Genomic DNA, 25,280 nt, shown 5'->3' on the forward strand with positions numbered 1-25,280 from the left:
CGGCAGCTTCCTGGAGCCTGGGTGCGCAGGCGCTCTCCAGTCGCCTTGACAGCTTCCCCCTGCTGGGAGAGTGCGCGCCGCAGCTTGAGGCAGTGTCCCCAGCCCGCCACTCGCTCCGCATTTTGCGGTTTTGCCGGCTCTGTAAGTGCCCTGGCTGAAATGCTTGTTAAGAGCTAGACCTTCACCTCTTTGAGCATCAGTTTCCTCCTTTATTAAATTCGCAGGCAATGAGGGATCAAGATGAGGATCAAATGTCACGCGCTTTGTGAATTGTAACCCGCTGTGCCTAGGTGAATTACCTTCTGCCCTCATAGGACTGTTTTGAGGCCTAAATGAACCCGTGTATGTGAAACTGGTTTTTCGGCCGTAGAAGAGGAGAATTGAAGTTAGAGGTTTGTGTCTGCCACCAGATACGGATTGTGAACTCTAGTCAGTGTCTTATATTCGTTTTTGTGTCCCTCTGTCAGAGCGCGTGGCATGTAATGGGCACCTAAAACATGTTTCTTAAGGAAGCTGGGAAATACTGATGGGGCAGGAATTCCAAGAACCTGGCCTTTCTCTCGTTGCCATAGTGGCAGGGTATGGCACGTAAGCAGAGCACAGCAAAGAGCCTTGAAGCCGCAGCTCTGAGCACTGAGTGATTTAATGAGTGGTGTCTAAGACACTCCATGGTACCCACCAGTCCCAACTCGGGCTAAACCAGCTGTCCACGTGGAAAACTGCAGGTGTACTGTTTGTGTGCCACAGGAATCTACAAACCGGAGTGACACAGTCATTTGAGATAGTATGCATATGAAAAAGTGGCCATGTGGTTAGTATTTGTGAAGTTCATTTTTGCATCCTTAACCCCACAGCTTTTTGTTTTCAGAACATTTTACTCTTTATTCCTTCCCCGGAGTTCCCAGAGAGTAGGGCCTGTATCTTGGTTACCAGGAACCAGGTCTAACAGAGCCTGGTAGATACTCCATGTTTGGTTGAAGCAATGAATGTGGATGATTTTCCTCTTATCACCTCCTCTCCTTGGTCTTGTTGACGGGAAAGGTAGTGTCCATTTGTCTAAAGAAATAAATGAGGGGAAGGCACACAGATTGCCTGATTTCCAGCCCAGATTTATTTCTTCTCTGTCACACAGGTATTGGAACTAGTTCAGGATCTCAATCCGTGGGCAGAAGCACAAATGGGGAGTAGATGGGACCAGCTTTCACCTGCTGAGCGTATTCTGTACTATTCATTAGAATTTTTAGATCGTATGTTATGTCAGTTGTTAAGACTATGGATAATATGTGTTAAAGGAAGCAAAGTGAAAGCAAAGAGATGTGAACAGCAGAATGGCATCTTTGTTGCTGATGTGCGGCGTGCTCCCCCTACTGTCCAATGATAGAGGCTCAGCATCTTCCTTTGATGTCTGAACCTGGTAAGGCCCATGCGCACTGGATCTTCCTGTTGATGGGGGTACACAGGCAGATAACTGGCCCACAAGAGGACCCATGGCACCTCTTCAGACTTGCTGCCTTCCTTCCTTTCCTCTTTTTGACCAATACGTGTTCAGTACTAACTGTTCCTGGCGAGTTTGACCACCACCATAGGGACAGACATAAACAGGACTGACAGTATCCAGCCCTTAATTTCTTTTTTATAATTGAAGTATAGTTGATTTACAATGTTTCAGGTGTATGGCAAGGTGATTCAGTATATACCTGTATTCTTTTTCAGATTCTTTTCCGTTATAGTTATTGAATATAGTTCCCTGTGCTATACAGTAGGTCCTTGCTGTTTATCTCTTTTATATATAGTAGTGTGTATCTATTAACTCCAAATTCCCAATTTATCCCTCCCCCCTTTTTCCCTTTGGTAACCGTTTGTTTTCTATGTCTGTGAGTCTATTTCTGTTTTGTAAATAAGTTCATTTGTATCTTTTTTTAGATTCCACATATAAATGATATCATATGATATTTATCTTTCTCTGATTTACTTCACTTAGTATGATAATCTAGGTCCATCCATGTTGCTGCAAATGGCATGATTTCATTCTTTTTTATGGCTGAGTAATATTCCATTGTGTGTGTGTGTGTGTGTGTGTGTGTGTGTGTGCGTGTGTGTATATATGTCATATCTTTATCCATTCATCTGCCGATGGACATTTTTAAAAAATATTTATTTATTTGGCTGTGTCAGGTCTTAGTTGTGGCAGGTGGGGTCTTGCGTTGCGGCGCACAGGCTTCTCTCTAATTGTGGCTTGCAGGCTCTAGAGCGCATGGGCTCAGTAGTTGTGGCGCTTGGGCTTGGTTGCCCCGCAGTATGTGGGATCTTAGTTTCCCGACCAGGGATCGAACCCAGGTCCCCTGCATTGGAAGGCGATTCTTAACCACTGGGCCACCAGGGAAGTCCCTGTCGATGGACATTTAGTTTGCTTCCGTGTCTTGGCTATTGTAAATAGTGCTGCTACGAACATTGGGGTGCATGTATCTTCTTGAATTAGAGTCTTCATCTTTTCTGGATACCAGTCCTTAATTTCATGTAGTGAATGATACATAACAAAGTGCTTTCACTTTTCATGGATTCTTCATAGCAACCATCTGCAGAAGTATCATTATCTCTGATGAGAAACAGAGTCTCAGAGAGGTTCAGGTGATTCTCTCTGGGCAAAAACATCAAAGTCCTTTGGAAATAAAACATGAGTTCTTCAGTTCCCTAACCTTTAACTAAATGGTTTGCTGGGGTGTAAAGCTAGGCCACACTTGTCAGAACACACACCGGGGTTTAACTTTTAGTTATGCTTGTCTGAATCCAGGAACTTCAGTATAGTGAGGAAGATAAGAAGGCTGACTACACAGAAAATGATCGAGTGTACAGATTCACTTACAGTTCTGCATACTGAGAACTGGAGTTCTGAGGAGACTAAAGATGAAGAAGCAACTCAAGTCTTTAGCTTGAAATTAAAGAGATCACAACTCAGAATCAAGAATTGCCTAGCAATGCCCTTTCTTTTGCCCTTCAGCCAACTGCAGCCCATGATGTACAACAGTCATTTCCACTAGAGCAGAACAGGAACACTACTCGTTCTAGCTGCAAGCTTTTATTTTCTATCATTTCCCCCTCTCATCTGGCTCTCTGGGAGAAACCATTTTCTAGACTACTGGAAAGTCTGTTTTTTTTCTCTTAGCCCCTAAAAAGGCTAGCAGCAGTTTCCACTTTAGGAACAAGAAGGTCAACCTAAAATAAACTCAGAGGTCTTACAGTATAAGAGAGTCCAGGGCTCCAAGGCTACCATGAAACAGGAGAAAGAAGCAATTAACTGATTATTGATTGTGAAAATCTAGCCTACAAAAAGAGAAATTCCGCATGAACTTGGCAAAGCACTTAACCAAGCTTTTAACACTGCAATAGTGCACATCTTTTAGTTTTATTTCTCTAGACAAAAAACAAAAACAATAAAAAAGTTAACTAATGTATATTTGGTGCTTAGGATGTCCCAAGCCCTATGTAAAGCACTTTATTACCTTCTTTTTTTTTTTTTTTAAGTTAGAAGAACCACTAAACAGGCTCTTTTTTATTCATATATTTATTTATTTATTTGCACTGGGCCTTAGTTGCAGCAGGCAGGCTCCTTAGTTGTGGCTCCAGGGCTCCTTAGTTGCAACTTGCCCGCTCCTTAGTTGCGGCACACAGGCTCCTTAGTTGTGGCACACGAACTCTTAGTTGCAGCATGCATGTGGAATCTAGTTTCCTGACCAGGGATTGAACCCGGGCCCCCTGCATTGGGAGCGTGGAGTCTTATCCACTGTGCCACCAGGGAAGTCCCTACCGCCTTCTTTAATTTTGACACCAACCCTGTGAGGCACATACCAGCATGCCTCTTTAAATGATGTCGAAACTGAGGCTCAGGAGAGCTAAACAACTTGCCTAGAGTCACACAGGTAGGAAGTAGTGGGGTTCACAGACAAATCCAGGTCTGCAGACTCCAAAGCCCTGTATTCTGTGTGATCAGTTATTTTTTAAAGAGCACTCAAGTCCATATATTTGTTCATAAGTCTGAGTCATTTTTCTATGTGATCATGAAGTCATAGAATTCAAGAACCCTAAAAGTCTTGCTTTCTCTCCTTGACACATAATAATCCCCATCTCAATGCAAGCTGAGAAATGTTCCTAAGCCTTTGTGTCCTCATCACCCCCCGTCATTTTATTAAAACTTATAATGCCGGGACTTCCCTGGTGATCCAGTGGTTAAGAATCTGCCTCCCAGTGCAGGGGACACGGGTTCAATCCCTGGTTGGGGAACTAAGATCCCATGTGCCACAGGGCAACTAAGCCTGCATGCCGCAACTACTGAGCCCACGCACCACAACTACTGAGCCCGTGCGCTCTGGAGCCCGCGTGCTGCAACTAGAGAGAAGCCCCGTGCCGCCGCAACCACTGAGCCCATGCGCCACAACTACAGAGCCCGCGTGCCACAACTGCAGAGCCTACGTGCCATGGAGCCCGCACACTGCAAAGAAGAGCCCGTGCACCACAACTAAGAACCAATGCAGCCAAAAATAAATAAATAAATATTAAAAGAAAAAAGCCCCTCATAATGACAAGACTTTATTTTTTTTCCTTTTGGCCATGCCATGCAGCTTGCGGGATCTTAGTTCTCCAACCAGGGATCAAACCCGTGCCCCCTGCAGTGGAAGCCCAGAGTCCTAACTACTGGACCACCAGGGAATTCCCACCAAGACTTTAAAAATGAATTAATATTCTAATGTTAGTAAGGATACAGGGGCTGTCATCCACTGCTGTTGGGGAGTGCATATTGGTAAACCTTTCTGGAGGGCAATTTGGCAATATGTATCAAATGCCTAAAAACCAGAATTTAAGGCCACATTTCCACTTTTATAGATTTATTTATTTACTTTTGGCTGCGTTGGGTCTTTGTTGCTGTGTGTGGGCTTTCTCTAGTTGTGTTCTCTAGTTGCGGCGAGCAGGGGCTACTCTTCGTTGCGCTGTGCGGGCTTCTCATTGCCATGGCTTCTCTTGTTGCGGAGCATGGTCTATAGGCACGCGGGCTTCAGTAGCTGTGGCTCACAGGCTCTAGAGCGCAGGCTCAGTAGTTGTGGCGCACGGGCTTAGTTGCTCCGTGGCATGTGGGATCTCCTGGACCAGGGCTCGAACCCATGTCCCCTGCATTGGCAGGCGGATTCTCAACCACTGCGCCACCAGGGAAGCCCTCCACTTTTAGAAATTTATCCTAGGTAGATTATAAGGGATAGAGTTACATAAAAATTTATCAATAAATGTGTCCATTGCAATTTTATAACAGTACAGAGAACATCTTAATTGTCAAATAGTAATTTTGGTAATTTTAAAAATTAATTAATTAATTTATTATTTTTGGCTGCGCTGGGTCTTCGTTGCTGCACACAGGCTTTCTCTAGTTTTTGCGAGTGGGGGCTACTCTTCGTTGTGGTGCGCGGGCTTCTCATTGCAGTGGCTTCTCTTGTTGCAGAGCATGGGCTCCAGGTGCGTGGGCTTCAGTAGTTGTGGCATGCAGGCTCAGTAGTTGTGGCTCATGGCCTCTAGAGCTCAGGCTCACTAGTTGTGGCACACAGGCTTAGTTGCTCCGTGGCATGTGGGATCTTCCCGGACTAGGGCTCGAACCCGTGTCCCCTGCATTGGCAGGCGGATTCTTGACCACTGTGCCACCAGGTAAGTCCTTGGTAATTAAATATTGTATTTCTCTATGCTACAATTCCATAAATATAGCCACTGAAAATTCTGGAGGGGAAAAATATGACATAGGAACCTGTTAAAAGAGTGTGTATCGATTGATATACATTATAATACTATAAGTGATTTAATCTAGAAAATGGAATTGTGAGTGGTTTTTATTCTTTTGTTTTGAATTTTATTTTATTTATTTTTTGTACAGCAGGTTCTTATTAGTTATCTATTTTATACATATCAGTGTATACATGTCATTCCCAATCTCCCAGTTCATCCCACCACCACCCCCTCACCCCCCCGCCACTATCCCCCCCTTGGTGTCCATACGTTTGTTCTCTATATCTGTGTCTCTATTTCTGCCCTGCAAACCGGTTCATCTGTACCGTTTTTCTAGGTTCCACATATATGCGTTAATATACGATGTTTGTTTTTCTCTTTCTGACTTACTTCACACTGTATGACAGTCTCTATATCCATCCACGTCTCAACAAATGACCCAATTTCGTTCCTTTTTATGGCTGAGTAATAGTCCATTGTATATATGTACCACAACTTCTTTATCCATTCGTCTGTAGATGGGCATTTAGGTTGCTTCCATGACCTGGCTATTGTAAATAGTGCTGCAATGAACATTGGGGTGCATGTGTCTTTCTGAATTATGGTTTTCTCTGGGTATATGCCCAGTAGTGGGATTGCTGGGCCATATGGTAATTCTATATTTAGTTTTTTAAGGAACCTCCATACTGTTCTCCATAGTGGCTGTATCAGTTTACATTCCCACCAGCAGTGCAAGAGGGTTCCTTTTCTCCACACCCTCTCCAGCATTTGTTGTTTGTAGATTTGTGTCTCCATACAAATTTTAAGATTTTTTGTTCTAGTTCTGTAAAAAATGCCACTGGTAATTTGATAGGGATTGCACTGAATCTGTAGATTGCTTTGGGTAGTAGAGTCATTTTCACAATATTGATTCTTCCAATCCAAGAGCATGGTATATCTCTCCATCTGTTTGTGTCATCTTTGATTTCTTTCATCAGTGTCTTATTGTTTTCTGAGTACAGGTCTTTTACCTCCTTAGGTAGGTTTATTCCTAGGTATTTTATTCTGTTTGTTGCAATGGTGAATGGGATTGTTTCCTTAATTTCTCTTTCTGATCTTTCGTTGTTAGTGTATAGGAATGCAAGAGATTTCTGTGCATTAATTTTGTATCCTGCAACTTTACCAAATTCATTGATTAGCTCTAGTAGTTTTCTGGTGGCATTTTTAGGATTCTCTATGTATAGTATCATGTTATCTGCAAACACTGACAGTTTTACTTCTTCTTTTCCAATTTGTATTCCTTTTATTTCTTTTCCTGCTCTGATTGCCATGGCTAGGACTTCCAAAACTGTGTTGAATAATAGTGGTGAGAGTGGACATCCTTGTCTTGTTCTTCATCTTCGAGGAAATGCTTTCAGTTTTTCACCATTAAGAATGATGTTTGGGGGGCTTCCCTGGTGGCGCAGTGGTTGAGAATCTGCCTGCCAATGCAGGGGACACGGGTTCGAGCCCTGGTCTGGGAAGATCCCACGTGCCGCGGAGCAACTAGGCCCGTGAGCCACAACTACTGAGCCTGCGCGTCTGGAGCCTGTGCTCCACAACAAGAGAGGCCGGCGACAGTGAGAGGCCTGCGCACCGCAATGAAGAGCGGCCCCCACTTGCCGCAACTACAGAAAGCCCTCACACAGAAACGAAGACCCAACACAGCCAAAAATAAATAAATAAATAAATAAAGGAGTTCCAAAAAAAAAAGAATGATGTTTGCTGTGGGTTTGTCATATATGGCCTTTATTATATTGAGGTAGGTTCCCTCTATGCCCACTTTCTGGAGAGTTTTTATCATAAATGGGTGTTGAATTTTGTCAGAAGCTTTTGCTGCATCTATTGAGATGATCATATGGTTTTTCTTCTTCAATTTGTTAATATGGTGTATCACATTGATTGATTTGCTTATATTGAAGAATCCTTGCATCCCTGGGAGAAATCCCACTTGATCGTGGTGTGTGATCCTTTTAATGTGTTGTTGGATCCTGTTTGCTAGTATTTTGTTGAGGATTTTTGCATCTATGTTCATCAGTGATATTGGCCTGTAATTTTCTTTTTTTGTAGTACCTTTGTCTGGTTTTGGTATCAGGGTGATGGTGGCCTCATAGAATGAGTTTGGGAGTGTTCCTTCCTCTGCCATTTTTTGGAAGAGTTTGAGAAGGTTGGGTGTTAGCTCTTCTCTAAATGTTTGATAGAATTCACCTGTGAAGCCATCTGGTCCTGGACTTTTGTTTGTTGGAAGATTTTTAATCACAGTTTCAATTTCATTCCTTGTGATTGGTCTGTTCATATTTTCTGTTTCTTCCTGGTTCAGTCTTGGAAGGTTATACCTTCCTAAGAATTTGTCCATTTCTTCCAGGTTGTCCATTTTATTGGCATAGAGTTGCTTGTAGTAGTCTCTTAGGATGCTTTGTATTTCTGTGGTGTCTGTTGTAACTTCTCCTTTTTCATTTCTAATTTTTTTGATTTGAATCCTCTTCTTTTTCTTGATGAGTCTGGCTAATGGTTTATCAATTTTGTTTATCTTCTCAAAGAACCAGCTTTTAATTTTATTGATCTTTGCTATTGTTTTCTTCATTTCTATTTCATTTATTTCTGCTTTGATCTTTATGATTTCTTTCCTTCTACTAACTTTGGGTTTTGTTTGTTCTTCTTTCTCTAGTTCCTTTAGGTGTAAAGTTAGATTGTTTATTTGAGATTTTTCTTGTTTCTTGAGGTAGGCTTGTATTGCTATAAACTACCCTCTTAGAACTGCTTTTGCTGCATCCCATAGGTTTTGGATTGTCGTGTTTTCATTGTCATTTGTCTCTAGGTATTTTTTGATTTCCTATTTGAATTCTTCAGTGATCTCTTGGTTATTTAGTAACGTATTGTTTGGCCTCCATGTGTTTGTGTTTTTTACGTTTTTTTCCCTGTAACTGATTTCTAATCTCATAGCATTGTGGTCAGAAAAGATGCTTGATACGATTTCAGTTTTCTTAAATTTACTGAGGCTTGATTTGTGACCCAAGATGTGATCTATCCTGGAGAATGTTCCATGTGCAATTGAGAAGAAAGTGTAATCTGCTGTGTTAGGATGGAATGTCCTATAAATATCAATTAAATCTGTCTGGTCTATTGTGTCATTTAAAGCTTGTGTTTCCTTATTAATTTTCTCTCTGGATGATCTGTCCATTGGTGTAAGTGAGGTGTTAAAGTCCCCCACTATTATTGTGTTACTGTCGATTTCCTCTTTTATAGCTGCTAGCAGTTGCCTTATGTATTGAGGTGCTCCTATGTTGGGTGCGTATATATTTATAATTGTTATATCTTCTTCTTGGATTGATCTCTTGATCATTATGTAGTGTCCTTCCTTGTCTCTTGTAACATTCTTTATTTTAAAGTCTATTTTATCTGATATGAGTATTGCTACTCCAGCTTTCTTTTGATTTCCATTTGCATGGAATATCTTTTTCCATCCCTTCACTTTCAGTCTGTAGTGTCCCTAGGTCTGAAGTGGGTCTCTTGTAGACAGCTTATATACGCTGTCTTGTTTCTGTATCCATTCCGCGAGCCTGTGTCTTTTGGTTGGAGCATTTAATCCATTCACGTTTAAGGTAATTATCGATATGTGTGTTCCTATTACCATTTTCTTAATTGTTTTGAGTTTGTTTTTGTAAGTCCTTTTTGTCTCTTGTGTTTCCCACTTGGAGAAGTTCCTTCAGTGTTTGTTGTAGAGCTGGTTTGGTGATGCTGAATTCTCTTAGCTTTTGCTTATCTGTAAAGCTTTTGATTTCTGTTGAATCTGAATGAGATCCTTGCCAGGTAGAGTAACCTTGGTTGTAGGTTCTTCCCTTTCATCACTTTAAATATATCATGCCAGTCCCTTGTGGCTTGTAGAGTTTCTGCTGAAGAAATCAGCTGTTAACCTTATGGGAGTTCCCTTGTATGTTATTTGTCATTTTTCCCTTGTTGCTTTGAATAATTTTCCTTTGTCTTTAATTTTTGTCAACTTGATTACTATGTGTCTCGGTGTGTTTCTCCTTGGGTTTATCCTTCCTGGGACTCTCTGCACTTCCTGGACGTGGGTGGCTATTTCCTTTCCCATGTTAGGAAAGTTTTCGACTATAATCTCTTCAAATATTTTCTCGGGTTCTTTCTCTCTCTCTTCTCCTTCTGGGACCCCTATAATGCGAATGTTGTTGCATTTAATGTTGTCCCAGAGGTCTCTTAGGCTGTCTTCATTTCTTTTCAATCTTATTTCTTTTCATTCTTTTTTCTTTATTCTGTTCCACGGCCGTCAATTCCACCATTCTGTCTTCCAGGTCACTTATCCATTCTTCTTCCTCAGTTTTTCTGCTATTGATTCCTTCTAGTGTATTTTTCATTTCTGTTACTGTATTGTTCATCTCTGTTTGTTTGTTCTTTAATTCTTCTGGGTGTTTGTTCTTTAATTCTTCTAGGTCTTTGTTAAACATTTCTTGCATCTTCTCAATCTTTGCCTCCATTCTTTTTCCGAGGTCCTGGATCACCTTCACCATCATTATTCTAAATTCTTTTTATGGAAGGTTGCCTATCTCCACTTCATTTAGTTGTTTTTCTGGGGGTTTATCCTGTTCCTTCATCTGGTACAAAGTCCTCTGCCTTTTCATTTTGTCTATCTTTCTGTGAATGTGGTTTTCCTTCCACAGGCTGCAGAATTGTAGTTCTTCTTGCTTCTGCTGTCTGCCCTCTGGTGAATGAGGCTATCTCAAGTGGCTTTTATTCTTTGTTTTTCCTGTGTTCCTCCAGTTTTCTTCAATAACCAGACATTTCTTTTGTAATTCTAAAAACATTTTTATAAAAATAGAAAAAAAACAACTTATCCTGGTGCTTCTCTTGCCTAAGGTTACAGTAAAATCAAACCCTCTAGTCCTTTGTGTGACACATACAAAATAATTTTTAAATTTTTTATTGAAGTATAACATGCAAACAGAAAAGTGTACATACTACAATCCATTGAATTTTCCCAAAGCCACTGCAACCAGCATCCCAAAAGCCTGCCCTACGCCCTCTTCTTACCCTGAAAGGGTGAGCATCATCCCAACTTTATCACTGTAACTTAATTTTGCCTGTTTTTAAACTTTATACAAGTGAAGTCATAAACTGTGTGCTCTTTGGCTTCTGGCTTCTTTCACTCAGTATTGTTTGTGGGATTCATTTAAGTTGTTGAATGTAATAGTAGACCAATTGTTTTCATTGCTGTACAGAATTCCATTGTGTGAATCTACCACTATTTATTTATCTATCCAGCTATTGATGGGCATTCGGGTAGTATTCAATTTTGGGCCCTTATGAATTAAGCTATTATAAACAGTCTCTACATTTGTTAGATATACACCTAAGAATGGGGTTGCTGGGTGACAACAAATTTTTTAAATTCTCCTGGATTATGTTCGCCATAATCAACATTGCCCTCAGCCCATAACATAATGTGCATGGTTTATAATGTATGAATGTGCTCTGGCTAATATGTTCATTTTAGTCTTCTGTCAGTTTGGCACATGTTCTGCAAGATGGCAACTTTCTTCCCTTGGGTTTCTACACAGTGTGGGGGAAGGGATGTAGTCCTCAAATGTTATTACAGGTTATTCTGGAGAACTAGTGGAGTCAGCTGTCTTAGTTAATCTAAATCAGGTGTTTTACATTAAAAATTTCCCATTGTTTTACAACTTGCCCTTGTGAAATGCTATTCTCTTCTCTGGTCAGAGAACAAAACAGGTGACTTCCCAGAGCACTTGCACCTGCTGCACGTCCCAGGGGGACAGACACCCAGGTCGAGAAGCGTAGCTGCAGCAAACTGTGCTCCCACCAAGGGTATTCTGGGAGTGGGAGCTCACTTAGGAGCAGGGGAGACTGACTTTCTTACTCTTCCAATTAAGTCATTCAACAGGTTTTTAATAAGTGCATGAAACCATGAACATACTTGTTTCCCAACAGACTGACTCCTCTGAAGGAAGGGACAAGGTCGTCCCCATCTCTGGAAACCCAGCACCTAGCACAATGCTTTCAGACGACAGAGGGCCAATAAATGTTAAAATGCATACCCTGAAAGGGATGGAAAGAATCTACCCTACTGGATAGCTGGTCAAAAGTAGAGTCAGTTATTGAGAAACAAAATCTTTCTCTGTGGAACTGAAATGACAACTTCTGTGTTCATCAGTATGGCTAAACAACCCCCATGCTATAGAATGTTCTATAGCAGTAAACAAGGTGAATCTTTATGTACTGGTATGGAAAATGCTTCATGATTTATTGTGAGTTACCGAAAAAAAAAAAGAGCAAGTTGCAAACAATCTAATTGTACGACATTTTATCATTTAGAAAAAGACAACAGCTACATGTTTCAAAACACATATATGTAAATACAGAGGAAAAGGCCTGGAATGTTATACATCTGATAACAGCAGATACCTCAGACAGAGTAAGGTTGTGGATATTATCAAAGGGATTTAGCTTTATCTAGAATATTGGAACTTTTTTCAAGATTACATTTGTGTATGGTGCTCCAGTGGTTAAGACTTTGTGCTCCCAATGCAGGGGGCGCGGGTTCCATCCCTGGTTGGGGAACTAAAATCCTGCATGCTACACAACGTTGCCTTAAAAAAAAAAAAAAAATTACATTTGTGTATTATTTGTGTAATTAAACCGTTTTAAGCGAATTTCTATTTCTACCAATTTCTCTGCTACCTGAACACTGAACTGTTCTTAAAGGGAAGGAAAATAGACCTTTCCCTGGTACTGCCCATAGGTTTATCTTCTAAGCATAGACACCAGACTCTCTCCCTAAGCCTCATAAAAAATGTAGGGAAAGGAACAGATAAGAGTTCCTTAACCAAGCCCTGGCTGTCATAGCCAGGGCCTTCACGAGAACCTTCTGTGAAGGAAGGCCAGGCGTCGATTTCGTGAGAGAGGCGACTGATACCACGTTTAAGAAAAGTGCGCTCATCTCAGTAAAACTGGGAAAAGAAAGTGCTCTAAGGACCGTGCATATTTCTATGGGACTGCAAAGTACAGAAAGGGAAGTGAGAAGCGCCAATACCTGCCCGAGGTTCTTTAATTCAGAAAAAAAGGGAAGTGCACAAGCTTTAATGGAGGCGAAACAGGAGGTGGTGCATCTGTGCTTAACCAATTACAGCTTCACAAATATTAAAAGTGTCTCTTGTGTGTAGCGATTTGCAGTTTGGAATATTCCTTCTCATACAAATTAAACAGGCCAACTTCTGCCACGAACACAAGCGTTATCTCCGACCCATCAGCGAATATCTCTCCTCTGGTGGCTTTAGTTTCCTCAAAGAAACAAAGCGGGGTTGAGGTGGACTGAGCCAGAAGCGCAGCCATTCTCTGATTTCCAGCCAAAGCCAATACCGACCAACAAGCGAGCGCCTCTTCCGCGTGGCTGCGGAGGGGATGCCGATCCTTCCTGCCCCTCGGCCGGAGCTCCCAGGTGACCAGAAGAATAGGGCCGAGCGCGGGACCGCTCGTGCGCCGACTCGTTCCAGGGACCGGTCACTCCCGACCCGGGGAATCAGACATCCAGCGCCGCGGCCGGAAAAGTCCCGCGAGCGCACCGGGACTGACGCTGGGCCGCGTGACGTGGACCAATCCACGGCCAGCATCGGCAGTTTTCCTCCAACTGGTTGACTGGCCCCTCCGCTGCCTCCCCTGTAGGGGCCGGAGACGGAGGAGGGGGCGGGCTTAGGACCTGGCCCAATGGGAACGCGCGCCGCGGCGGCGGGGGGCGGGGCCGGGCCCGCGGCGCAGGGCCGGGCGGCGGAGGCTCCAATGAGCGCACGCCGCGTCCGGGGCCGGCTGGTGCGCGAGACGCCGCCGGGAGGTTGGTGGCTAATGTAACAGTTTGCAAACCGAGGGGAGTTGTGAAGGGCGCGGGCTTGAGGGGCGCGCTGCTGGCCTCGTGGGTCCGTCCGCCGCCGCGTTTTTCCCAGAGCTGGGGCCACAGGAGCGGAAGCAAGAGGTAGCGAGGGTGGGGATGGCGATGGGTACCGGCCACCCCTCCTAGAGGAGGCAACGTGCTAGCTCCGGGGGCGGGCCGGTAGTGGTAGTGAGGGTCGCACAAACGCCAGTGCGCTTGGCCCTGCATCTCGGTCCCCGGGGCGCCCCCACGTCTTAGGGGTGGACCGGGACCCGTTTCCGGGAGTGGGAGCCGCCGTCTTCGGCTGGTGAGGCTTACGTGAACTCGGGGTGCTCGGTACCCAACGGCGCGGAACCTTACCGTTCCAGGCACAGCGTCTGAGTAGGCAGCGGGGCCTGGTATGGGATGGAGAAGGGGAGCGGGCGGGACAACCCGAGGGGATGCTGAGGATGAGACAGGCCCTACTTCCATCCCAGCCTCCCCCAACGTCACCATCTCTCAGTTCCCGTCCAGGCCCGGCCCGGCTTTCCCCGCCAGCAGGGGAGCTCCAGGTGTAGGAAGGTAGTTGAGTCCTGGGCGGGGATCCCTGGCCGCACCCCAGGTGTCTGACAGCAGGAACAGTGCTGGGGTGCGCCAGTTGCTGCCTATGCTGTGGACGGAAGGCCCTGGTCTCCTTTCTCCTGTCCTGTTACGTTTATTTAGGGATGTGGTGGCTGGCGGCCAGGATCTCTGCTGTTTCACCTGGGCCTTTGTGTGGGCACTTCTGCGAATGCTGAGAGTGCTTGGTTCTCATTGGGAGGGAGGGGATGGGATGTAGACTGCTCTGCCCTGGGTGAGGAGGGAGTAGGTATGAATCTTAAAGCTCTGTTCTGGATGAGGTTCTGCCTCCTTCACTCAGGGCATCCAGTTACAAGTGTTGTTTTTCTCCTCCCCCAGAGACACAATGGCAGCCACCGTCAGGAGGCAGAGGCCGAGGAGGCTAGCCTGTTGGGCCTTGATGGCTGTGCTCTTGGCAGACCTGTTGGCACTGAGTGGTGTGTACCCCAACAGAGGCATCAAAAGAAATTTAAACGAGTGAATGTTGGATGATACATGGTGGGAAGGGGGAAAGAAGCTGGTGGTGGGAAACTGGACTCTTAGGTTGCCAGACCCAGACCTTTTTCTTTGTCTATTGCTGTCTTACTTTCTCCATGGAAAGAAGTGTGCTTTGATTAGCGGGGCCTCAGGAATTGGGGGAAGAGGGGCTAATTGACAAATCTGTTTCCCCTTCAGACACGCTGGCAGTGATGTCTGTGGACCTGGGCAGTGAGTCAATGAAGGTGGCCATTGTCAAACCTGGAGTGCCCATGGAGATTGTCTTGAACAAGTGAGGGCGGCCGCAGGGTCGGGTGGGGAAAGGGAGTCTGCGCCCCAAGCCACAGTGTGTTCTTCGTAGTGCCCTCGGCAGACTTTGGTGTGTGCACGATTGATTGTGTGTAGGGTGTTGAGGCTCCTGAGAACACACCCTGCCATAGGCACCTGGTCCCATTGTCTCTTTTCCACAGGGAATCCCGGAGGAAAACCCCAGTGACTGTGACCCTGAAAGAAAATGAAAGATTCTTTGGAGACAGTGCAGCAAGCATGGTGAGCTAGCAGCCCGCCCCCTTCCCAGAAGCAGTGGGCAGAGGAGAGGAGGTAACAGACCCCAGAGTCTGTTCCCTGATCTATCTCTGAGGTAGGAGGTAGTGATGGCCAGCTTGGAGCTTAATACTCTGCTTCTTCTTTACCTCCTCTCAGGCCATCAAGAATCCAAAGGCTACGCTGCGATACTTCCAGCACCTCCTGGGGAAGCAGGAGAATAACCCCCACGTAGCCCTTTACAGAGCTCGTTTCCCTGAGCATGAGCTGGGCTTCGACCCACAGAGGCAGACTGTGTACTTCCAAATCAGCCCGTGAGTGCCCTGCTGGGAAGGGTGGGCTCAGCGGGCCTGATGGGGTCCCCATTGCATGTGCTCACCGTTGTCTTTGCCTCGATGCCTGGCTTTCCTTGCCTCTAACTGCTTCCTTCCCCCAGGCAGCTGCAGTTCTCACCTGAGGAGGTCCTCAGCATGCTTCTCAATTACTCCCGTTCTCTGGCTGAAGATTTTGCAGGTGAGTGGCCAAGATGGGGCCAGTGGGAGCCAGGTTCCCTAGGGACTCAAATGGAGGTAGTTTTGCCTCCCAGGGAATATTTGGCAACGTCTGATGACATTTTTGGTTGTCACAACTGGGGAGCTACTGCTTCTGGCATCTACCCAGTAGAAGCCAGGGGTGCTGCCAGACATCCTAGACTGCACAGGCCTGCCCCCCAAACCAAAGAATTATCTGGCCCAGAGACTTCCCTGGCAGTCCAGTGGTTAAGACTCCATGCTTCTACTGCAGGGGGCACGGGTTTGATCCCTGGTGGGAGAACTAAGGTCCCGCATGCCGCACAGTGCCACCAAGAAAAAAAAAGAGAGAATTATCTGGCCTGAAACATCAATTGTGCTGAGACTGGGAATCCCTCCTCTAAGGTGTGAAGCTGGTGGGAACTCTGTTCTTTTGTCCCCTGTAGAGCAGCCCATCAAGGATGCAGTGATCACCGTGCCAGCCTTCTTCAATCAGGCTGAGCGCCGAGCTGTGCTGCAGGCTGCGCGCATGGCTGGCCTCAAAGTGCTGCAGCTCATCAACGACAACACTGCCACTGCCCTCAGCTATGGTGTCTTCCGCCGGAAAGATATCAACAGCACTGCCCAGGTGAGCCAGGGAGGAACTGCTGACCAGACTTCCAGCGTGGCTGAGTCTGATGATGGAGGCCATTTGGCTCGTTTTGCATCTTGTTTCTATGGCTGGCCCTTGACAAAATGAGGCAACAGCCCTCAACCCCTTTTGGAGCTGTTTGGCTTTCATTTGAGAGTTGGTGCAGCCCCTTGCAGGCAGGGAGGCACGCACCCTGGAGTTGAATAAGGTTCCTGTGACAGTGGCCTTGATGTCTCTACAGAATATCATGTTCTATGACATGGGCGCAGGCAGCACTGTGTGTACCATCGTGACCTACCAGACAGTGAAGACTAAGGATGCAGGGATGCAGCCGCAGCTGCAGATCCGGGGAGTGGGGTAAGTGGGTGCTGGGAGGAGGGCTGCTTGCTGAGATACCCTCGGGTCAGGGGTTTCTTCTCAGAGGGGCAGCTGCCTCACTTTCCTGCTCCCTGCAGGAAAGCTCTCCTGGTTAAAGCATCAGTCCTCATAGGGTACCTCTCCTGAAGAGCAAGGGGTAGATGGAAATTGGGGGAGGACAGTTTGGGAAGATTGAAGGGCAGAGAACGTCCCAAGCTGCTTCTGAGGAAACCCACACGGCCATAGGCCATATGTGGAGTGTCAGATTCAATTATTTTTTTGTTCTCGTCATTCCCAGTTTACTTATCACTGGCGTTATCTTATTTCACGAACCCATTCTTTCCTGTCCATCTTTACTGCCTCTATGCTAGTCCAAACCACCATCGCCTCTTTCCTGAAGAATTGAAGATCTCCCCGCTGCCAGTGTGGCCTCCCTCCAGTTCTTTCTCCACATTTCAGCCAGAGGGTTCTTTTCAAAATGCCAACCTGACTGTATATTGTTTCTTTAAAAACCCTACAGTGGCTTCAAACCTTTGCCTTGGCCTATAAGGCTGTGCCTGTGTGCTCCTGGGCTCCTCCTGCTTGGCTCTGACCCTGAGCCTCTTGCTCTTTGAGCTCCAGCCATCCTTGCTCTCCATGGAACTTACACACCGCACTCTCTCACCTCACAGTTCTTATGCATGCTTTTCCCTCTGTCTAGAATGTTCTTTCCTCTTCACCTAGTTAACCTCAACTCATCGTTCAGGTTTCAGCTCAAGCATCACTTATTCACAGAACTTTTCCTGACCTCTCTAAATAGCTGAAATTTTCCATATATACGTTTAGTGGCGTTGTTTTACTCTCTGTCATAACGCATAGGATGGTTAAAATTTCACATTTGTATGATCATCTGGTTGCTGGATTATAAACTCTTTGACAACAAGGGGCTTGTCTTGTCTTTTTCTTCTCACGGTTGCATCTCCAGAGACAAATACATAGTTTGATGCTCAATAGGTACAGTTGAATGAATGGGCAGATGCTTATCGCTGTGAGGTGTCAGCCGTGTGGGTGAAGGCCAGGTTCTGTGCAGGTGAAGGAGTCCTGTGTGTTCCTCATGCTTTTCCCTGTTCCCTTTCCTGCACAGGTTTGACCGCACCCTGGGGGGCCTGGAGATGGAGCTCCGGCTGCGTGAGCACCTGGCCGGGATTTTCAACGAGCAGCGCAAGGGCCAGAGAGCGAAGGACGTGCGGGAGAACCCCCGCGCTATGGCCAAGCTGCTGCGTGAGGCCAATCGACTCAAGACCATCCTGAGTGCCAATGCCGATCACATGGCCCAGGTGCTCACATGTGGCTTCTTGAGGGCAAATATTCCCCACCCAGAGGGTGGAGGATCCCGCCACGCTGAGCTAAACTCCTTGTGCCTGGTGTGGCCCATCCCTTCTTCCTGTGCTTCCTTCCATCCTCCCAAAGTCCTGTTCCCTTGGTGTCTGACCTGCTCACTCAGAGAGCAGGACCTGGGTGAGAACTCTGACCCTCCTCATCCTCCCGCAGATCGAGGGCCTGATGGACGATGTGGATTTCAAGGCGAAGGTGACTCGGGCAGAGTTTGAAGAGCTGTGTGCAGACCTGTTTGAGCGGGTGCCTGGGCCTGTGCAGCAGGCCCTGCAGAGTGCCGAGATGAAGCTGGTGAGGGGGTCGTCGAGGAGGGCATGGCGGGGAGGCAGGTGGGATAGAAAGCGATGAGGTGGCAGGAAGGAGGGAGTAGGAACGTCAGGGAGCAGTCAGTGCTGAGGAGGAGGGTTAACTCGTGCTGATCCATCTCCCATTCTTTCTCCCCTTGCAGGATGAGATTGAGCAGGTCATCCTAGTGGGTGGGGCCACTCGGGTCCCCAGAGTTCAGGAGGTGCTGCTGAAGGCTGTGGGCAAGTGAGTGTGGGGGGCTGGAGGGCTGAGGGGAGGCGGGCCGGGCTGGGAGCTGCAGGTGGATGGTGCTGAGGCTTGGGATGCTCACAGGGAGGAGCTGGGCAAGAACATCAACGCCGACGAGGCCGCCGCCGTGGGGGCTGTGTACCAGGCAGCGGCGCTCAGCAAAGCCTTCAAGGTGAAGCCGTTTGTTGTCCGAGACGCGGTGATCTACCCCATCCTGGTGAGTAAGCCTGTCGGATGGGGTGACAGGCTCCCTTTACCTCTTCCAGGACCGTCTCCCCTGTCTGCTCTAGACTGTCCGTCTGTCTTCCTGCCATTGGTGTTCCCCGCCCTTCTTCCCCGAGACCCTCCTCTGCTTCTCCAGCGTACCTCCCCTCTGCCTGCCGTGTAGGTGGAGTTCACGAGGGAAGTGGAAGAGGAGCCTGGAGTTCGCAGCCTGAAGCACAATAAGCGCGTCCTCTTCGGCCGGATGGGGCCCTACCCTCAACGCAAAGTCATTACCTTTAACCGCTACAACCATGACTTCGACTTCCACATCAACTATGGTGACCTGGGCTTCCTGGGGCCTGAGGATCTTCGGTGAGGGGGTGGGGCAGGGAGAGGGCTCCAGGGAGGGAGGGTTTGGGGTCGGAGGGTGACACAGGGGAAGCAGGCTGTGGGCTTGGTCTTGGGGTTGGGCTGAGCTTCTCCTCCGGGAGGAGCTTCCATCCCGAGGGTGTCCTCGGGGGGGGCCCCGCATCTCGTGCTGGGAGGCTGTGTAGGCTAGAGCTGGGGGGGCTCCCCTCCCCTTAATGGCTCTCTCCTCCCCACGCAGGGTATTTGGCTCCCAGAATCTGACCACGGTGAAGCTAAAAGGTGTGGGTGAAAGCTTCAAGAAGTATCCCGACTATGAGTCAAAGGGTATCAAGGCTCATTTCAACCTGGATGAGAGTGGCGTGCTCAGCCTAGACAGGGTGAGAGCAGGAGACCCCGTGTCTCCCAGGCCTGGGGCTGGCCCAGGCCCCAGCAGCCTTTTCCAGAGCAGTTCCTCATGGTAGTAGAACGTGATAAATGAAACGGGTTCTGGAGTTGGGTAAACCTTAGGTTAAACAAAGCTAACCAGGGACGCAGTATGGGCCGTCTCAGAGCCTGTAAATGCTCGTGGCTGTTACAAGTTTCAGGATCTGTAGAATGGTTGAGGAACCTGTTTTTAAAGAACGGTTCTGGGGTTTAATATCTTTCAGAACATCCTGGGGCAATAACGGCCCATTCGGTTGAGTGGAGAAGTGTGAGGGTGGGCGGGCGAGGAGCTACGGTCCCCTCCTCAAAGGGCTCATAATCACCAGGGGTGGCGGTGACTCCATCCAAGAGCCCGTAGGAGGAGGCAGGCGAGAGAACAGGCCGGCACACCTGGGAGTCACTTGGATGTGCCTCAGCAGTCACCCGCCAGGCAGGATGTTTGTGGAGAAGAGGTGGCTTAGCGTGTGCGTTTTCTCACCTCGGATCCCTGTCTTCAGGTGGAGGCAGTGTTTGAGACGCTGGTGGAGGACAGCCCAGAAGAGGAATCTACCCTGACCAGTAAGATGAGTGTGCACACACCTGCCTGTGTTTGTGTGTGTGTGATAGGGTGTACTTGTGTGCATCTTGGGGAGGTGGGCGGGCCGTGCCCTTAGGGTTGGGGGTGGAGTCAATGCTGTGGTCCCCTTTAAGTCTTTGGGTTTTCTTCTTTCTAGAACTTGGCAACACCATCTCCAGCCTGTTTGGAGGTGGCACCACACAAGATACTAAAGAGAATGGTACTGACACTGTCCAGGTAAGGCCAGGATGGAGCCAAGGGAGCATGGAGGATGGTGCGTGGGACCAGGTGGAGGCAGCAGGGACAGGGGGTTGGAGTGGGCATCTCAGCTGCCTAGGATGTGATAGACCTACCCCTCCTCTCAGCCCAGGCCGAGTTCACCACACCCTCCTCTGGACTCGGAGCCGTCCCTGTGCTTGAGCTCCAAGGCCCACCCTCATCTCCAAACGCTTTTCCTTTGTCCAGCTAGACTGCTGCAGTCCAGATGCCTGCTGCCGATTTCCATACAGTGGTCCTCTGTCTCCCCCAAGCTGTGTCATGGGCGGTGAGCCCCTCAAAGCAGAGCCATGGGGACCTGGCGTTGCCGAGCCAGTCCTGATCCACAGGCTCTGCTAGTGACTATTGTGGGTGGGCGTGTCTGTGATTGTTTCCCAGGAGGAAGAAGAGGGGCCTGCTGAGGGGAGCAAGGCTGAGCCTGGAGAGCAAGCAGAGCTCAGGGAGGAAGCTGAGGCCCCAACAGAGGACACCTCTCCACCCCCACCCCCTGAGCCTAAGGGGGATGCAGCCCCTGAGGGAGAAGAGGCCGCAGAGAAGGACAACGGGGAAAAGCCCGAGGCCCAGGTGAGCTCTAGGCAGAGTGAGACCAGCCTGGACCCAGCGGTTAATGGGACAGGTGCCTGCCTTGCTTCTTGGCCCCCAGAGCCCTGCCTGTGGAGGATAGAAGGGCCAACACTTTCCCTGACATCTTGGTCTCGTCCCCGCAGAAGCCAAGTGAGAAGGGCGAGGCAGGGGCTGAGGGTGTCCCTCCAGCCCCAGAGGAAGAAAAGAAGCAGAAGCCGGCCCGGAAGCAGAGAATGGTGGAGGAGATAGGGGTGGAGCTGGTAGTCCTGGACCTGCCTGACTTGCGCCAGGATGAGCTGGCCCGCTCGGCCCAGAAGTGAGTAAAGGCTGCGAGTGCACGGAGGGTGCCCAGGGTGTGGAACAGAGCCCCTCATGCCTGCCGCCCCTGTCCACAGACTCCAGGACCTGACGCTCCGGGACCTAGAGAAGCAGGAACGGGAAAAAGCGGCCAACAGCTTGGAAGCATTCATCTTTGAGACACAGGTTGGTCGGCTGGGAAGCACACCTGCCCCAGGCCCTGTGTCTGGGGCTGGGGAGCAGGGAGGGGGTCCTGCTCCGTGAGCCTTGCCCCCAGGGCCTGCTGCATGCTTGCGCTCTTGTGCACCTCCCCAGGACAAGCTGCACCAGCCTGAGTATCAGGAAGTGTCCACCGAGGAGCAGCGTGAGGACATCTCTGGGAGACTCCGTGCCGCGTCCACCTGGCTGGAGGATGAGGGCTTTGGGGCCACCACGGTGGTGAGGGACCTCGCAGGACATGGCGGGCCGGATGGGAAAGGGAGGAGAGCTGGGGTGTGAGGCCGTAACGAAGGATGCAGGGCTGGCTCCAGGGCTGACATGTCGTCCCCTCAACCCTTCTTGCCCTCTCCCTCCCCCACATCCATCAGATGTTGAAGGAGAAGCTGACCGAGCTGAGGAAGCTGTGCCAAGGCTTGTTTTTTCGGGTGGAAGAGCGCAAGAAGTGGCCCGAACGGCTGTCTGCCCTCGATAACCTCCTCAACCATTCCAGCATGTTCCTCACGTGAGCGGCCCCTTTGCTTTTCTTCCTCATTCAGTCCCGCCCTGTCCCTCCTGGACTGATGGTCTCCTCTCTGGCTGCAGGGGGGCCCGGCTCATCCCAGAGATGGACCAGATCTTCACGGAGGTGGAGATGACAACGTTAGAGAAAGTCATCAATGAGACCTGGGTAATCCCCGTGTAAATACTTAACTGGAGACTTACCTGGCGAGGCGGGCTGTCCTAGGCAGCGTGGGAGATGCGGAGAAACGGAGAGCTGGCAGCCTCTGCCTCCGGGCTTGGCAGCTAATCTGGAAGGCAGAAGATGGTTGCGTTTGAGGCCATGTCGGATTAGTCCCAGACTAGGGTCATAGCCATGAGTCGTCAACCAGACGAGCAACAGAGCCCATCCCCATGAGGTTAGAGAAAGCTGCTTTGAGGAGCTGGGACTTGAGCTGGATGCAGAAAGTGGGCCAGGGTTTGGGGAGGTGAGAATGACTTGTCATGAGAAGCAGAAACTGTTTTGGACGTGGGGACTTCTTTTTTTTGAACCAGAGCTCAGAAGTGGAGAGATAAGGAGAAAATAATTAAGAGGTTCAGCTGTAGTTAGTCCATAGTAATAGGATGTAAGCCAGAAACGTGTAGTTTGGGACTCCCATGTGGAGAGCCTCGAATGCCATTCTGAGGGGTCTGCTTACTTCTGGGGCTGACGGCCACGGGCAGCAGTGATTTGGGGTCTGAGGGAAGAGCCTGAGGTTGGTTGGGGGGTGTATTTCACCTGGGACAGAGGCGTCTGCCACTTCCGTGGCTGGCTCTGAGCCTGTCCTTGCCCCCAGGCCTGGAAGAATGCAACCGTGGCCGAGCAGGCCAAGCTTCCTGCCACAGAGAAGCCCGTGTTGCTCTCAAAAGACATCGAGGCCAAGATGATGGCCCTGGACCGTGAGGTGCAGTATCTGCTCAATAAGGCCAAGTTTGCCAAGCCCCGGCCCCGGCCCAAGGACAAGAATGGGACCCGGGCAGAGCCTCCCCTCAATGCCAGTGCCAGTGACCAGGGGGACAAGGTCATCCCTCCAGCAGGTGAGGGCAGGGTGCCTGGTTTCAGGTGCTACTGGGCAGCAAGAAGCTTTCCCTTCCTTCCCGGGACTACATTTTCCTCCTGGTTTCCCTCCAGGCCAGACTGAAGATGCAAAGCCCATCTCAGAACCTGAGCAAGAGACTCGTGAGTTGGGGAAACTGATTGGGAATATGGGCATCGCTTAGCCAAGGGGTCGGCAAACTGGCAGGTACAGCCTCTTTGCAGACGGCCCCTGAGCTATGAACGGCCTTAGAAGGTTATTTCCAAAAACGAAATATGGAAAGAGACCTAGTGTGGCTCACAAATCCTAAAATATTTACTACCTGGCTCTTTGCAGAAAAAGTTTGCCATCCCCTCTGTTAGCCCCCTTCCTTCCTTTGCAGACGCTAACCCATTCCTTCCCGAAAGCAGGATCTGAACCGGCAGACTCTGAACCTCTGGAGCTAGGGGGTCCCGCAGCAGGTGAGGGCAGAGCGGGAGACGGGAGGTACCGGGAAGCCTAGCAGGGTCTGGGGGGAGACGCCTGCCCAGAACTGGGCCCGTTACCTCCATCTCACCTGCTTTTGTTCCTTTGCTCTCCCCCAACTCCCACCAGAATCTGAACAGAAAGAGCAGCCTACAGGACAGAAGCCAACTTTGAAGAATGATGAACTATAACACCCGCCTCCTGGTTCCCCGGTTCCCCGCTCGTCCCTGCCCCCTTCTCTTACCACCTCTATTTATTAAACACCAAGGGCTGGGGGAGGGGTTGGTCCCGCCCTCAGAGGCTCAAGTTCCTCTTCTCTCACCTGTGATGGGAGGTGTGGAGAAGGGGAAGGAAGGGACAGCTCACCAGTTCTTCTGGAGTAGTTCTGTGGTTAAAACTGAAATTGTTCCGTTCCCCAATCCCACCTTCTGGTTCCCTACCCATCCAGGCCCTAGTTTGGGAAAAATCACTATTAGGTCTTAATTCTTCGCCTGTGGGTAGGTGAGAGGATGGCCATCGGTAGTTGGTTGACAGACCTCGTAGTGGGAAGGGTGTCCTGGCTTATTAGAGGGTCTCCAGTCTTTTCTGGTCATCCTTCCCTCCCTCCCTCTTCCACCACGAGATCAATGCCACACAGGCCAGTGTCTGCAGAGCCTTGGTTACCAGGTTTGATTTCTGAGCGCCTGTCTGTGCTCTTGCCTCCTCCAAGGTTTTTTCTCTAAAAACCCCCGCCCCCATGCCTCCTCCCCGTGGGTCTCCTTGGCTTCCTCTTGCAAGTTCGGCAGTCCTCTGCCTCTAGGCCAGAGCCCTTCCATCTGGACTGCCTAAGTCAATCTAGGTCGGCTCCCACCCACACGTACAACCCCCGGTGGCCAGAGTAGGCAGGGAGAAAGTAAAGAAGGGAATCCAGCTGCCTCTCCAGGGAGTGAGATGTGTGAAAACCCTGTAGCTCCCCAACCTGTGGACTCTTGGGCCTAGGAAAGCCGTGTGCAGTGGCTGGCACAGGATGCCAGCGTCCTGCAAGCACTGTTGAAAACTGCATCTTCCTAGTAGCCTGGTACTCCATGGCCCTTTGACTTCCTGCCCCCATTCTCTCTGCTCCTGTTCTGCCCTCTCAGACAGAGCCTTTCCCTCATTTCCTGGCCCCCTGGGCTGACCAAAATGTGCTTTCTACTGTGAGCCCCTGTCCTAAGACCCTGGGGGCAGGAGAGACCATGGCGTGAATGTAAAAATGCCACCTCGCTCTATTGGAGGCAGGCCTTGTGGGGGGAAGGAAGAGGGTACAGGCTGGCCTTTCTTATTAATGTGTTGCTCTGCTGGGATGGGGGCCTTTTACCCACCACACCGATGTTGGGCAGCCTGCCCTCCAGGATCCCATCTGTAGCAGGAGCCAGGGCTGCCACCCCAACTCCCAGGGCAAGGGGGAGCCTGCTTGTGTCTGTCTCTTGTGTTTTTTTCCTCTTTTTTTTTTCTTTTTTTTTGCCACATTGGCAGAAGTGTGACCCAAGTGTCCTACCCTGTCCTGTATGTTTGAGTTGTTTCACTAGCAGTTGAGGCTGGTTGGACAGCTTTGAGTCAAGTTGTATTTTGCTCCATTGTTAATTGAAAAGCTGTTTCAATAAAATATTCTTTTCTACAGTTTTTTGTGCTGTGATTT

The 25,280-nt window shown here is 48.9% G+C and overlaps 1 protein-coding gene across 3 annotated transcripts; it reads left to right on the top strand.

The window, feature by feature from the left end:
* The first annotated feature begins 52 nt into the window (after window positions 1-52).
* On the top strand, window positions 53-25,261 carry HYOU1 (hypoxia up-regulated 1). Of its 3 annotated transcripts, none has more exons than XM_068554128.1 (26): window positions 53-141; window positions 14,612-14,709; window positions 14,948-15,041; window positions 15,220-15,298; window positions 15,452-15,606; window positions 15,729-15,805; window positions 16,248-16,429; window positions 16,674-16,789; window positions 17,913-18,105; window positions 18,320-18,454; window positions 18,612-18,694; window positions 18,782-18,914; window positions 19,086-19,273; window positions 19,509-19,647; window positions 20,191-20,251; window positions 20,407-20,486; window positions 20,904-21,089; window positions 21,233-21,405; window positions 21,485-21,572; window positions 21,702-21,824; window positions 21,974-22,107; window positions 22,188-22,272; window positions 22,919-23,159; window positions 23,254-23,301; window positions 23,569-23,619; window positions 23,753-25,261. In XM_068554128.1, the coding sequence occupies exons 2-26, from the start codon at window positions 14,619-14,621 to the stop codon at window positions 23,812-23,814; spliced, it is 2,997 nt and encodes a 998-aa protein (XP_068410229.1). In that variant the 5' UTR covers window positions 53-141; window positions 14,612-14,618; the 3' UTR covers window positions 23,815-25,261. The 3 variants fall into 3 exon arrangements, with proteins under 3 accessions (XP_068410229.1, XP_068410228.1, XP_068410226.1); XM_068554127.1 differs by lacking the exon at window positions 53-141 and adding an exon at window positions 13,556-13,639; XM_068554125.1 differs by lacking the exon at window positions 53-141 and adding an exon at window positions 13,646-13,777.
* Window positions 25,262-25,280: the final 19 nt, after the last annotated feature.

This window comes from Eschrichtius robustus, chromosome 11 (assembly GCF_028021215.1).
Source record: "Eschrichtius robustus isolate mEscRob2 chromosome 11, mEscRob2.pri, whole genome shotgun sequence".
Lineage (NCBI taxonomy): Eukaryota > Metazoa > Chordata > Mammalia > Artiodactyla > Eschrichtiidae > Eschrichtius > Eschrichtius robustus.

What these genes read in the sequence shown, in the direction of transcription:
- HYOU1 (XM_068554128.1), top strand. Translation starts at nt 14,619, where the DNA reads ATGGCAGCCACCGTCAGGAGGCAGAGGCCGAGGAGGCTAGCCTGTTGG. An exon ending in GAGACAGTGCAGCAAGCATG is followed by an intron (nt 15,299 to 15,451) that starts GTGAGCTAGCAG and finishes ACCTCCTCTCAG; the next exon opens with GCCATCAAGAATCCAAAGGC. An exon ending in GCTAGGGGGTCCCGCAGCAG is followed by an intron (nt 23,620 to 23,752) that starts GTGAGGGCAGAG and finishes AACTCCCACCAG; the next exon opens with AATCTGAACAGAAAGAGCAG.